Genomic DNA, 16,211 nt, shown 5'->3' with positions numbered 1-16,211 from the left:
AATGCTTGAAGATGTCACGTTATTGGTATGTGGTAAGCTGGCATGTTCCTGAGAGCTACTGCAAGATTGGCAGTCGATTGGCCAGAAAACATCACCGAACTACAAGGGCCGTCAGCGGTCGGGCTGACCACAAGTCACACCTCCTGGAAATGTACAGCCCTTCTAAGAATCACAAGACATCATCATGTTTAGAGGCGTGTTAAATCAGAGTCGCCGTTTGTCCAACAAGACGGTCCGAAATCGTTTATAAATCGGCCGGATAGAACGTATAGAGCCGACCTACCCACAAATCAGTTGAAGCAACTAACGGGATCAGGTGGTCAGAATCGCAGACTTGGTTGATGCATATCCATGTATCTCGGTTGGTTTAGATCGATGCGTTCAGGTCCAGAGTACGTACACATTGTCGTCACATTCAGTACCTGGGTGTTACTGAGCACGGCTTTCAGCAACAACCAAATTCCAGACTTCCGTGAGTACCCGTACCGGTAAAGGGAAACAACCCTTCGACCTTCATCGACGAATTGTTTGAAGCGCACCGAAAATCTTATGAAAGCCAGTGCCTATTTCTGAAATGCGGTAGCTCGGTTTCACATAAATTCAAAAGTAATTCCTCACACTAACGTTATGTAATCAGGACAATAGGTTCTGTTAAACACACCTAAGCTCTGCCATACACAAAAGCTCAATACACAAACACCATAACGCATACCTGAATTTCAAGGTACCAGAACAGGACATCGTCGCACAGCATAACACACCACACAAACCCAGCTTACACGCATGCACGCACGCACACAAAACGGTGGAGCTCTGGTCATTATAGTGAGTGTTTAATGGATGACAGTCGCCGCTAATAATGCATATCTGAACGTAAACACATGCAGTTTATGATATGAGGTAAACTTAAATTGTTCTTTCGCTACCTTTTTACTAAAAAATAATTGATTTTGGTGTTGTGAATAACACTGAATTTCAGCGAGAGAAGGGTATTGAATCTTAAAGACTGGCCAGTATGGGTGATTTTCTGTGCGCCTTAAACAGTTTGTCGATCACATCCCTGGAACCCCGCTTTTTCAGAAATCTACGAAGTAGGCTTGGCAAAGCATAGTAAAGTAATTAGGGAGCTGAGTATTGAGAATTTTCACACTGCGATATATTGTGATGCGGAGGGATATTTTGCGATATGTACTGCAATATATTACAGGAAGTATTTTTAAAACAAAATTCACTTATGATCGCGTTAATGCTTGATTTATAGATCAAAACTACAAGATAATCACTATCTTTGATATTTTTTATAACAACTTTTAAACATGGCAAAAAAGATAGATAAATACTATATGCCACAAATGAAAGAAGGAAATAACTAAAGATTTCCGAGCGTTACGCAGTATTCCGAATACAAGTCAGAATACCGGTTTTCGGCCACCGTATCGCAATAGGTATCGTTTTCATCACTGAATCGGTACATACATACCTGTAAACCAGTTATACTGCGCAGCCCTACGCAACACTGCTACGAAAACAAAATACTGCTAACATGATCGGCCATTTTTGTTCGTGGTTACGTAAAAGGTCGAAAGGCATCGGTGACGTCCAAAAGGTACGACTGCAGTCGTTTCGAAGGGAACGATTCCTTTGACGTGTTAGAGCATCCACTCTGTTGTACTGGGTATCCAGTTAACAAATGCTTGTCATTAGAGGCGATTAAAGGAGGTGGGTGGTCAGGCTCGGGGACTTAACACACGTCATCGTACCCCAGTTGTGTAGATCGATGCTCTTGCTGTTGATCACTGGATTGTTTGGTCAGGACATGATTAATTACAACCCTCCGCCAAATGAATCAAAGCCTATACCGCCTTTGCTGGAATACTACTGGGGGCAGTGAATTACATTGACACAACCGAACCAACCAACCCTCACATTCTTTACACCAGTATCAAACCATTTAGTCCCTTTGAACCAGTTTATGATTTTATGATTCTGATGTGTGTGTGTGTGTGTGTGTGTGTGTGTGTGTGTGTGTGTGAGAGAGAGAGAGAGAGAGAGAGAGAGAGAGAGAGAGAGAGATTCCCTAGTCATATGAAGATATAAGAAATTCTTGCAATCTTTATCAAATTGTTTTATTGGCACTTGCATGCTGATTTGTACATCGACATGACGCATTTTCAGAAGTGGAAACATTCAAGACAGACAAAACACTGTTTGTGTACAATCAATGATCAAACATTAAAGGAAACAGTAATACTGAACAGAAATTCATGTAACTAAATAGTCGAGCCAATCCCAGGCCGGGATTTCGTGTATCCTAGCAACAATCTCTGCCCCGATACACAGCCGCAAAACAATGTACACGGGATTCCAGTATATAAACGCTTAAAGCTTCTCTATCATCAAACAAAGTCACAATGATTTATACAGTGTCCAGGGCCCAGGGCCCAAGGTATAGACAGTAATCGTTTGTACTTTGCTGGACACATGGATATATATGCCACACATTTACAAGGTCTGCAATGACGATTCACTTAAGCAACATACAGAAAGTGAAACTAACCTCGTTGCAGCTAGCGCTTTGTATGTTTTGAAATAGAGCTATCTTTGGCGATAAAGAAAATCGTTTCCATAAGGAACAGCAATTTTGTCCCCTTCGATATTATTAAAATTTAAACTGCTATGTGATAAAGCCAAAGGTTCACACACATATATATGTCCTTGATATACACAACAATAACCAATGACCAATATCTGCTCCAGTTCAAATCAACAGTCAGTTCCTTGTAACATGTTTGGTAAAATATGAACATCAGCAACTCCATGTTATTTTGATTGATTTCTCAAAGTAATAATTAAATATAATTAATTTAACCGTACGATTGGGCCATAACAACATACCTGCACCTCGGGCTCCCTAATTGTCTCATTGCGCTGCACTTTCCTGGACACACTGTGTCATTTGCATGTGGATAGCATGTTCATTTACATTAATTGCACTTTAACAATAGGATTATTCTCTGAAACAACACATAATTTGCATCTTTGACTAGAATCATTAACACGCCTATAACACGGTGGCAAATTCTAACACAGCTGACTGTGTGGGTGCACTGGCCTATGATAGAGAGTATATAACATTCGATTCTGACAGGAATTCCTCCTTTCATTTCTCTTCATGTTTTCGGAAACGTGAAGATCGGGGTTAGATCTTCAGTATCCCATGCTTGTCGGATCGGGTGGTCACAGATTCATATATTCACAGATTGCCGCTCTATAGCTGGATAATTGCTGAGTGCGGCATTAAACTAACAACCAACCAATCAGGATGTACGTATCCTATACCGAAGAGGTACCAAGGGGGTGGAATTGTCTAGGGTGCTGCATTCTCTTGCAGAGTTGTCTCATAGGCTCTGTTCGGTTCGCCAGGATTGCGGTTAAATAGTTAATAGTCACATACCACAAGTTTCAACGAAATTTAATCCTACAAAACCTTCGCTTCAGGAACTTCCTTATAAAATGACAAGGTCTGATATTAGTGAAATACTGTTTAAATCAACATGAAACCTTACTCACTCACTCTGTGGGAACATCCCCAAACAGTATGGTCCTCATGACAGCTAGATGCCAGTGGCAATACGACTCTGGTGTGACTATGCATGACACAGTGTTGGCGTCAGTGTTGGCTGCTACGGTCTATATCGTTGCTCATGGCGCCAACCGCCAGTGTATCGGACTCAGACGAGATAATACAAGATTGTCTCCAGACTGACGAAATACACGATTGTCTCCGGGAGAGGATGGAGAGAAGGTTCAGTTGTCAGGACAAATGGCGGTGGGGTAACCTGAGAGTTAACCAGAATCCTGGGTTCGATTCGTCACATTTCTGGTGTCCCCTATGTATTATTTGTTTGAGTAGTGCCAAAGGCAACATAAAATCGTATTGACAATAAGAAGATCTTTCAGTCTTTATACAGCAACCACTCGTGGCAAGCCGCAGTGACCGCTGTCCAAGATGCCCATTCAGAGTGTATATAAGATGACACAGTATAGAATCAGCAGTTACCTGCGCTGGATGGTCCACTTCCGTTGAGGTGGTTGTGTTTGGATTTTACAAAGTTTCCAGATGTGTTTCTGAAACATCGCTGCTGCGAACTTTATGTGCGAGAAACGTGGTGGATACATAAACACTTTAGCAACCACTGACTAAACGGTATACTCGGTGTGAGTCTATGAAACAAGCCGAGGATCATGATACCAAAGGGACATAACTCTCCAATGAGTGACTCGTTCAGCTATACATTGTTTAACTCCAAAACATTTTTTTTCTTAATATTATTGGATTTTGGGGCGAATATGTACTTGTTTTAAAAAGTATTATCCTTAGAATACATAGTTATCTACCCTTAATCATAAGGATGCACTACACAGTGTGAATACCCATACATACATATATACACATATACATAATTTGTCAAGCATATAGACTTGCCATGTGATTCCTGAAGAATTTCGGACAGATAAATAGAAATGGTTCAAAGATTTAAGTTTGTCTGATCTTGCAGAATAGGGATAAAACTGAAAAAATATACAAATGAAATCATACATGACAATAGATTACAACTTCTTATATTTCACCACAAAAAGTTGCAGTTTTGTTCAAGAATCATAGTCAAGTCTACATACCAAATTTCAACAGTAGATACAAGTAGCGTAAATATACAATATAATATGACATATTCGGAATTCAGCACTATAAGCTTTGGGTGATCTATTGAAGCAGTTTTGATTCCATGCTCAATAGCTATCATGCAAACTTCAAGAATGAATTGCATATAATTATGCTGCATTAATGTTATATAGCAACTTCTAACATGGTTTCAGTATACACAATTCACAAATATTCAAATATTGAATAAATGACAAAGGCATCCAAATCATGGTGTTACATTATCTGTGAAACTAATTATTTTCATTATCCCATACACGTTGGCAAATTTCACAGGATACCTCTGTTTAGCTACACCCATTGAAAGGGAGGTAACTCTTATATGCTTATTCACCAAACTGCATACACGCGCCTTTGGAAAAGAGAGTAATTTGTGTTATTCTGAGAATGGAACCACCACAACATTGAGAAAATGCTGTTTTTCATATTCTCAGGTGCATATATAATCATAATGTTTTGGGTTTTTTTTAAATAACTACTAATTCTACTGACATGGCACATTGTATCTATTATGCATTATGGGCAATCAAATGGCAATGACTTCTTGTGTGAGAACTGATTTCTAGTACCTTGTATTTGGTAAAACATCAAGGAACCTAACACAAGGCATTTCTTAAAACATCTGATAATCATAACTTAATTTTTTTCATACACAAACACACACAATATCAATATTTGTGTCATTATTTCTTTTGTAAAATTCTTTTCATGATTTATATATCCATAATCTTCTGTCAAATAATATAGGAGTTGAACTCAATGTCTCTTTAAAAAATGAAATAAAGTTTACAAAATAAACAACATACTATCACATATTAAGCAGACAAATATGTTATCTCAGAACCGTAACAGCGCCATGATCATCTCGGAATTCATTAACAAGTCATATTTAACACAGCCAGGCAAAAGTTCAAATAGAATACGACCTTAAGTCCTTTGATTAAGAAAAACAGGCAAGAGTAAATGTCTTAAACTCCAGCAACAATGGAAATTTTCTCTGCAGAATTTTCTGGAATCCTGAAGAATACTTCTCTCCTCTACAAATAATTTTCTCAACACTGACAAACAGTATCACAAGAGCAGCAGTTTTCAAAACTTGACAGGTTTCTGCCGATTCTGCACATTTTAAGCACTCATGTCATAATTTGGTGAAGTACACCAATCTGAAGCTCCACAGATGAACTTGAATATTCAAAAATCCGAGAAATTCTGTATCCATAGCAACCGGGCCACTCTGACATCATGGACGTCTGAAATGAGAAAGCAAGTTTATTGGATTGACCAGAATGAGCTGTTAGCTCTGACATTATTCTATATCTTTATTGGATATAAAGTATTGATTTAGTGTTTATAGTAAATATACTTTTGTACTTTTGCCATTAATTCTATAATCATTAATGGAAATCATATCTGTTTTTTTCATGTTATTGATATGACAAGGTAAAGATTGTTAGACAACTGGATATCACTTATTGTTAATATGCTCCTAAACTTATCAAATATTTTGATAAAAATTAACATGAACATAAAATTTAACTAGTGTTATTCAAATTGTTGTTTATTGTTAGAAATCATGAAATGTATCGGTATCTTTTAAAATATAATTACAAATAAATAATAATATAATGATATATGAAAATGTAATAAAATCACACACCATTCATTCACTGTGCTGTAGCATGCAGAATACACACACATACATACAAGTGATATTACACATAACATTAAGCCTAATTACTTCACAGTATGTCTAACTGTAAGTAGAGTCATGGCTTTTGTCCCCCATTAGTGTAGGAGTAGCTAAGTGGTTGAAGCGTTCGCTCATCACGCCAAAGATCCTGGAAACCCATTTCTGGTGTCCCCCGTCGTAATATTGCTGGAATATTGCTGAAATGGGGCAAAGTCATACTCACTCACTCACTCACTCACTCACTCACTCACTCACCTCACCCAACTCACTCCCTCACTCATCAGTAAAACTGTTATATAACAGAAATGCTGTTCAAGGCAGACTTCATCTAAACTCTGTGAATACGCAGCCTATATCCAATGATTACTTACTTGGATTATTAATGCTCAAAATGTTTTTTCTAGATATGGGAAAAATTTTGTCTGAGGAAAAGTTCAGGTACATCTTGGGAATCAGAAATTTTATCACCAAATATGTCCATTAAATGTTTTGTTTTATGTTTCTCGTATATACTTGACACAGAATTAAGGGTCAGTCTTGGTGACTTAGTAGATGCAATGTCATTGTATCCAGATTGCATAGATTGATGCTCGTTGCTCATGATGTCTGTCACTGGATTGTCTGGTCTGGTATTGATTATTGCTGAGTGTGGCATATTCAAACAGATGAATAAAAACAGAACAAATATTCTATTTTCAGACAGCTTGTTTATCTGCAAGAGTGTTATTGTTATTGTTATGTAATCCTGTCATCCGAACATCTTTGGAGGTCCCAAGGTCACCACAACCTGTGCCTGTTGTAAGAGGTGAAAAACCTGAAGAAGCTTGTCGCTCAAAGTTCAATACTCCGCTTTAAACTTTCTAAAGTTCAATAATCACTTAGAGTTGCACCGCAAGAAGTCAAATGCCAAATTTTATAAACAGGGAAAAAGAAATGTTTGGGCATCAAGAATTATTTTAGCAAAACAAAATCATTGAAACATTATTGAAGTTTTAGAGGAGTGTGTTAGTTTTGGTTTTACGCTGCTTTTATCAATATACCAGAAATATCATGGCAAGGGAGACCAGAAATGGGCTTCACCCATTGTATTTACTTGGGGATAGTCTGTCACATAGACCCTGAAGCAAATACATCCAGGAAAGCCCACACAAGTGTAGAAAATGTGGCAAGACTAGATTTCCACTGAAAATGAGTCTCGAGGCACCTTTTCCTTAATTTAATTTTTTATTCTATTAGTTTTTTCTGTAAAATATGTATATTTCAGAGACTAGTTGTTAGTCTGATATGGGGAATCACATCCCTGTCTTTGGCGTGATGAATAAACACTTTAACCACTAGGCTACCCCATCATCCCAGATGTTTTAGAAAATCTAGTCAGGTAACCATATGGTAAGCTGGATACAATCCAGAGGGAATGTTAAACAAGACAGACAATGAATGCCCGATTTTTAAAAAATAAATTGACAGCTGATCATTTCATTGATGGTGTGATGGAGAACACATGTCCTTTGCTTCAGCACCGGGATAAACCTCAGAACAACCTACAGAGCATTAATAAATCAGCCAAGTCTGGAATTTAAAACCTGTCAAGGGACTCCAAACAGAGAGAAATATTTACAATTATTTGAAATGAGCATGCACACTAATGGCCCTTCAGGTCAGTATGACCTTGAGATTCTCACCCTAACTAACCTAGGGATTACACATTGTACTAGTTCAGTTGGGTTCAGCTGCATGAGACTGGTGACTATAGATTTGAACTGAAGGTAACCCTCAGATGACAATGCTTACAACTTGGGATCAATTATTTATTCATTCCATTTCTGAGAAAATTGATTATACAAGAAAAACTGTAAGATGCGATTTGAGGCAGTGAAATCAATTAGAGCTCAAATTGTTTGAACTGAATGAAGGCTGAATTACCCAAGCGCTTTTAACTGAAATAGTACTGATGTCAATTATTTTATTAGTTGTGAAAGCATTGTTTAATAGTAAATGTACATCATATTTTTACATAGTAATTCACTTCTTGGAAACTGTGCTCAGAACTGTTAAAGTATTAAATTTCTGTTGTAGGAAGGACAAATAATGTGTTGAATAGAAACAGGAATGGTGTTACTATGACATGTAATATGAGATGACAAAAAGACTTCCCTTATTTTCATCATAAAGCAGATATTATAATGAAGCGACTACATGACGCCAGCAACGTTGGGCCACATTATCATGGACTGCAAAATTGAACATCACCCATGACACACATGATCAGATTCCAAGCTGAGACTAATACAGGCTGTTGAAGATGAATACCAGTTCTTTCTTATATGCCATTTATAAGAGAACATAACTCTCCCACTTTAATATTGCTGCAAAATGTCAACATTCAGAAATATGTAAATTTGTTGGTGTCTGTTCATCATTTATGCTTCAGAATTCTGCTATGTTAATGAAGGACACTTGTTTACAGAGAAAAGTACAGCTTGAAATGTAAATTGATATAAAATATTACAAAATGTCACGATGAAATGCGTTTGAAATGTATTTTACGTGGGCCAAAGGCCTGTCTATTGACTGATTGACTGACTGACTGATTGATTGATTGACTAATAGTCCAGTACAGTTGAGTATAACTGACAGATATGAAACAGCATATTTCTATAACACTTCAAATGACACAAGATTTTACACACATACCACAGTGACATCATAAAATGTCCACAACAAAAGACTTCAGCACCCTACCACAGCAAATCAGAATTTTTCAATCAGCCTTTGTGCTTTGTCCATTTCAAATGAACCTACTTCTAAAATCAGTTAGGAAGTAGCTCTTAGAGTTGCCAATCACACAATATTTCAGTGATTTACGTTTACATCCTTCCCGCATCCACAGAGGGCATTTTGGGTAGTCTAGTGGTTAAAGAGTTCACTTGTCATGCTGAAGACCTGGGTTTGATTCCCAATATGGGTACAATGTGTGAAGCCCATTTCTGAGGTCCCCCTGCTGTGACGTTGATATAATATTGCTAATAACAGTGTAAAAAAAATACTCACTCACTAAAGGACCTATCATGTACTATTATTATCAATAACCACACTATGTTATTGTTTTCCTAATTCGGCTGCATAAATCATGTAAATGAATCATAAAATAAGTAGACCACAAATAGAACAGCACTTGTCATTTTATGCTGACATTTCACTACAGAATGGCTACCAACCCAATATTAGACTAACGCTTAGTCCCTGAATATATATAGTGAAATGATAGCAACAAATAAACACATTTAAACTGAAAATGACCTGGGGAAATCTTTGAGGGTTTTAGCATTGCTGGGTGGAAGGAAAAATATTGTGGTTCAGGGACTTTGAGCCAGACTGACCCAATGTACATGTTGTTCAAATACAGAGCCTTGGGAGCACACTGACATTTTATGGAATTTTGTCATCCTTGTGTGTAAACTGTACATCCGCATTTGAGAGAAATATTTTTCTTTTGCAAAAAAGGTTTAATTCTTTTTCTATTCAATAGCACATCCATGATTTATACAGATAAAATCTATTTTAACTGAGGAAGGTCTGGGTTTGATCTGGTCTTCAGCAACCCATGCTTGTGATAAGAGGCGACAAAAGGGATTGTGTGATCAGGTTTGCTGACTTGGTTGACACATGTCATCATACGCTCATGATGTTGATCTTTGGATTGTCTGGGCTCGAAAATTTACAGACCACTGCCATGCAGCTGGAATTTCATGGGAAAATGGTGAGTACCCTTCTTTTATCGGCATAGAGATGTAGAATTGTATAATTGTCAATTCCTTATGGATGTAGAAAGGGTTTTGTGGCTTCTATATAAATCTGACTGCCATGATTAGCTGCAACATAGTTGGTGCCAAATTAAGAAATACTCACTGAGTCACTCTTCCACTTGCTATTAATATGTTTTGGAAGGATGATCTTCTTGCCATTACTCAGTTAATGTTTTCAAAAAGAACTGGAAGATGGGGGAGGGAGGGCTGGTGGTATTTGTGTGATCTTCAAATACTTTCTTTTATAATGTATCTCAAAACTTGTGCAAGCTCACATTCAGTATTATTCTGAAGAAAACACTAATCAGTAATCAATGAAAGTGATACTTTCCTCATATAACTTGCAACAAATTTTCTGCTGACAAAAACATTGTTTATGAGCATGATTTTTTTTGTTATGAAACTAATTCAATTAAACGAACTTAAAATAAAATATATACAAGCGTCATGTTGGTATTTTAACCTTGAAAGTACAGTTCATGTAAGTGAAAGCCCTGAAAAGATTCATTTTTCCACAGGCTCCTTAAATCTGCGTGCCATGTTCAATGAACTTCATTCTTATCTCTAGGGCAAGTCATAAAATATCATTGATATTTTCAAGCTAATGATAAATCAAATCAACCTTTTTCACAGTAATGAAGTTAAATGGTCCACACAACCTAATTTCTTATTTCCAGGAAGTTTATTGAATCACCATGGCAACAAAAATAACAGTCATTACTTCAAGAGCAGAAGAGAATTTTTAAAAATTCATTTAAGGTGTTGTTGATTCAGGTTTGTTGTTTAGTTTTTCCTAGTTCCTGTATTGATAGAGAAGTTAGCAATGGTAGAATTTGTTTGTAGTGAAAACACACCAATGAATTTCACTTTAAACGAAAAAGTAAATCAAATAATAGAGCAAAACTGAGACTGCAAATCCTAATAACTTTCAAATTTCATTTGGCAAGATAGAATTACATGGATTCACAATCATGATATATCTTTGTTTTATTTACTTGTTTGTTTAAAGTGAAATTCATCAGTACATTTTCACTGCAAACATTCTTACCCTGTGACAATCCCCATGGTGAAACAAGCACAGATTGTTAAGGACCCACCATCCCAAGGTAACACAAGCACAGGTTGCCAATGCCTATATTCTCATCCTCAATCTCTATGGTGACAATCAAGCACAGGTTGCTAAGGACCTATATCTTTTCCCACAATCCCTATAGGGGTACAATCACATTGTTGGGGACCTATATTCTTACCCACTATTCCCATAGTGACACAAACACAGGTTGCTAAGGACCTATATTCTGACCCACAATTTCCATGGGGACACAAGCACAGGTTGCTAAGAATCTTCTCACACACAATCCCCATGGCAAAATAAGCCCAGGTTGATAGGGACATATATTCTCACACATAATCTCCATGGTGACACAAGCATAGGTTGTTAATGACCCATATTCTTACCCACCATCCCCATGGCGTCAAAATGTAAAAAACTGAGGTCATGTGAAACTGACACCCACAATCGTGCACAAAAGTCATGCCAGGTGACAATAGATATAGTGAAGCACGAAACACCAAAATATATGATAAATACAACAGGAATGCTGCAATATGCAAGACAAAGCATAGCAAATGAGCTGGTGAGGATGAGGATATATATTTGGGTCAAGCAGAAACTGATATGAACACCTTTCATTGGTTGAAATAAATCGGAGCATCTGTCAATCAATCAAGTGCCTGACATCCATTAAACAAACCAAAATCTGAAAATATTCTGTCACAATAGAATTTAAACAAAAGTTCATTGCACAAAATGATACATAATTCTGAATCAGTCTAATGCAAATTATTTTTAATAGAGTGAATTTAAATCCTTCATGAACTTTATGCTAGATATAGCATTTTATGAATGAGTGAATGATACTTTTTCACTATCTTATGATAAATGAACAATTAAAGCAGAGAAAACAGCACCTTGACAGAACACTTTTAACACACAGGATTAGAAAGGTCTATGTAAAGTCACATGTTAAAAATAAAAAATACCAACTGACAATGTGTACCTAAAGATACACAATACTAAAATAGCAATCAACTTACACACTTTACTTTCAACATCAGTGGTCCTAGATTTATCTTCCATTCCTAATCTATCAGTATCAAAATGGGATACCAAGTTCACTTAGTTTAATCATTACAATTTGAATGTCCTTGACTGTTGTCCAAACAGGTGCTAATATCAGTTTCGAAGCCAAAAAGCAAAGCATACCTTACAGAGGGGTTTCTTTCTTGAGGGGCAGTCCATTAGGTCGTTGAGGTCCTTTCTTGCTGGATACGGTAGGGATGCTTGAAAAGCCATTGGCATGTACAGGACTCACTGGTTCCTTGGTGTCGCTGGACAGCTTGTAGGTCGACTGCCCATGTCCATTTACTCCAGGGCTCTTGAGAATCTCTTGACTGGACACTGCAGCTGGGCTTTTGGTGATGTTGGGATTGGTAACAATTCCATTCCGTTTCCGTCTCATTTCTGGTGAGCGCATGTGTAAAGCACTCTGTCCCATCACCATTTTGGTTGGAGAGTCTGGAACAATTCCCCGCTGCTGGAGAAGGTTCCGTTTCATGTTCTGGAAGTGTGCTGGATTGAGCTGCCAAACTGGCTCATCACAACTGTTCATGATCTCAGCATTAGGGTTAGTAATAATGTTGATAGTGGCAGAGATTTTCTCCTGTTTCAAGCTTGCACTTTTCACAGGAGATGGGTTGAGAAAGTTAATATTATGTTCCAGTGATGGAGAGACAGGTCCTCCGGAAGTCGGGAATTTTGGGGGTTCTCCAATGGGAGATGTAGGTGGGGACTGCACTGGGGATTGAGGCTCACTCACAGGGGAGAGAACTCGAGAGATTGGACGAGAACGGTTCTTGCCCATAGAGCACTGTTGAAGCTGTTGGGTGAAGGTCAAACACTCACCATCTGCCTTTGTCACGTTCCCACTTTGTGAGCTCTGATTGGTGGAAGATGTAAGGTTGCTGGAGGATTTCGACGAGTTGTTGGAGTGGTACGATTTTCTCCGATCAAAAGTTGACTCTGGTGAGTCAGATGGTGAGCTGTGGATAGGATGAGGGTGCCCAGCAACAGCGCCTCCCTTTGGAGGATTTGTTGTGAGTGGTCGTGTCTCATTGCTGGAAGTAGAAGAGGAGCTCCTGCTCTTTGTACCGTTCACTGGCATTGCACCAAAGTCTTCAAGAATCTTACACACTGACGTATGTCCACTCTTCATAGCCACACGAATAGGAGTCCGACCAAACTGATCAGCATGGTTAGGATTTGCGTGATACTTCAACAATACACGCACAACCTCCTCATGCCCTTCCTGGGCTGCGATACACAAAGCTGTAGCTCCCTGGTTGCACGTGTGGTCCACGTGTGCTCCCTTCTCCAGCAGCAGACGGACCACCTTCTCATGACCTTGCCATGCTGCAGACTGCAGGGATGTCCTCTGATCATTATCCACTGCATTCACATCGGCTTCATGCATTATCAGCAGCTCGGCCATCTCGAAATGACCCTGCCAGGCAGCAACATGTAGGGCTGTTCTACCTTCAAGATCAATGCTCTCAACATCGGCACCAACCTCCAGAAGGTACTGAGCCATGTTGAACTGATTCTCCAGTGCCAGGACATACAGGGTGGATCTGCCATCAGCATCTTTATAGTTGATGTTGCCACCTTCTGTAACCAGAATCTCCAGGACATCACGATGACCTTCAAGGGCTGCAACTCTGAGAGCTGTCTTGCCATCATGTGATCTGTGGTCGATGTGGGCATGGTGTTCCAGGAGACAGGCAACAACCGGAGCATGTCCTTCCTGAGCTGCATGAATGAGTGGAGTTCGTCCATCATTGTCAATCTCATTGATCTTGGCGCCTTGTTCAATGATGATCTGACAAACCTGGAAAACAAAACGATAAACTAAGCATGAAGGCAGACATATATTAGTAAATCAACAAAGAATATACTTGTTTGATTTTTAACACAACACTAAGCATAATTTCAGCTTTTTGACTGGACAGTAAATGAGTGAGTTGGGTTTTACACCGCTTTTATCAATATTGCAGCAGTACCAAGGCAGGGGATAACAGAAATGAGTTTCACATGTCATGCCCTTGTGGGGTATCGAACCCTTGCTTTTGGCATGACAAACAGATGCTTTACTCACTAGGCTACCCCACTGCCCCGACTATGGACTGTAAACAGCCAAGTCAGGAGCACATAATGACTGAAATTGTGAGTATCTATCCTGAAAATAGAAGCAACAAAACACATTTCAAAGTCATAATATGTCACGCAGTCAACTCAGTGACTGACAATCAGTAACCTCTTATGATACAGGCCACTAGGGACCTATCTTAATTCATGGGTCTATTTTAATATGGGCCTGACACAACATAGCAGAATGTGGCATCATGTTTATTACTCTACGGCCAAATGCTGAAACATGACTGTGAGTGGGGGATGGGGGCCTGCTGGTTCAAGTGTCCACATGTTACACAGAAGACCTGGGGTTCAATTGCCCACATGGGTACAATGTGTGAAGGCCACTTCTGGTGTCTCCTGCCATGATTCTTCTGGAGTATTGCTATAAACTTTGTAAAACTGTACCCACTCCTTCCCTCTCACTCACTCACTACTCACTCACTCCCATTCCCATCTCAATATTTACAGTTTCTCACATAAAATGATCTAGTGACACCCATTGCCACCATTCTCATATAAAACAGGTGACTGATAATTGGGTGAAAACTTCAAAAGCACAATGATACTTTTTCTATTTATTGTGTTTCTAGGTTAAAACATTTTCAGCCTGACAGGAAATGTCATTTGTATATCATCTCATTTCCATCATTGTTTTAGATCCATGGGGGATTTCCTTAATGTTAGCAACTCTACACCAAACACAATGCATTGAGCTCTATGTAGAGGGACAAAAGCAGATAGGAAACACACCAAGAATAACAAATATACCCAACTCATCAGGATGGAATATGCTCTTAAAGGGTGGTAGGGTAGTCTGCAGGTTAAAGGATGGTAGGGTAGTCTGCAGGTTAAAGGGTGGTAGGGTAGCCTGCAGCAGAGTGGTAGGGTAGCCTGCAGGTTAAAGGGTGGTAGGGTAGCCTGCAGGTTAAAGGGTGGTAGGGTAGCCTGCAGCAGAGTGGTAGGGTAGTCTGCAGGTTAAAGGGTGGTAGGGTAGTCTGCAGGTTAAAGGGTGGTAGGGTAGCCTGCAGCAGAGTGGTAGGGTAGTCTGCAGGTTAAAGGGTGGTAGGGTAGTCTGCAGGTTAAAGGGTAGTAGGGTAGTCTGCATGTTAAAGGATGGTAGGGTAGTCTGCAGGTTAAAGGATGGTAGGGTAGTCTGCAGGTTAAAGGGTGGTAGGGTAGTCTGCAGGTTAAACGGTGGTAGGGTAATCTGCAGGTTAAAGGGTGGTAGGGTAGTCTGCAGGTTAAAGGATGGTAGGGTAGTCTGCAGGTTAAAGGGTGGTAGGGTAGCCTGCAGCAGAGTGGTAGGGTAGTCTGCAGGTTAAAGGGTGGTAGGGTAGTCTGCAGGTTAAAGGGTGGTAGGGTAGCCTGCAGCAGAGTGGTAGGGTAGTCTGCAGGTTAAAGGGTGGTAGGGTAGTCTGCAGGTTAAAGGGTGGTAGGGTAGCCTGCAGGTTAAAGGATGGTAGGGTAGTCTGCAGGTTAAAGGATTGTATGGTAGCTTGCAGGTTTAAGGGTGGTAGGGTAGTCTGCAGGTTAAAGGGGGATAGGGTAGTCTAGTGGGTAGGGTGTTTGTTCCTTACACTGAAAGACCAGGTTTGATACTCTACATGGGTAAACATAAAAATAACATTGGTGACCCTTGCAGAAATTGCATGAAACACATGTGCTGACTATTTACTCACTCCAGGGTGACCAGCACTTCACAATTACTTGTTTTTATTTTCTGTAGATTGTGCCACAGTC

At 39.2% G+C, this 16,211-nt stretch overlaps 1 protein-coding gene across 4 annotated transcripts in view; it reads right to left on the bottom strand.

Moving 5' to 3' along the window:
• Positions 1-2,110: 2,110 nt before the first annotated feature.
• Positions 2,111-16,211, bottom strand: part of LOC137274390 (ankyrin repeat domain-containing protein 50-like) — a 78,184-nt gene continuing 64,083 nt past the window's right edge. For 2 of the 4 annotated variants that reach the window (XM_067807549.1, XM_067807548.1), the window contains exons 3-4: positions 12,491-14,166; positions 2,111-5,973 (exon numbers count right to left, since the gene is read on the bottom strand). In XM_067807549.1, coding sequence (XP_067663650.1) covers positions 5,964-5,973; positions 12,491-14,166 — 1,686 coding nt within the window. In that variant the 3' untranslated portion in view covers positions 2,111-5,963. Of the gene's footprint in view, positions 5,974-12,485; positions 14,167-16,211 lie in introns of all 4 variants that reach the window. The other 2 variants (XM_067807551.1, XM_067807550.1) reach the window with 2 other exon arrangements.

Source organism: Haliotis asinina, chromosome 2, assembly GCF_037392515.1.
Source record: "Haliotis asinina isolate JCU_RB_2024 chromosome 2, JCU_Hal_asi_v2, whole genome shotgun sequence".
Classification (NCBI taxonomy): Eukaryota; Metazoa; Mollusca; class Gastropoda; order Lepetellida; family Haliotidae; genus Haliotis; species Haliotis asinina.
The sequence above is the reverse complement of the archived record's forward strand: the minus strand, read 5'-3'. Positions and strand labels throughout refer to the sequence as shown.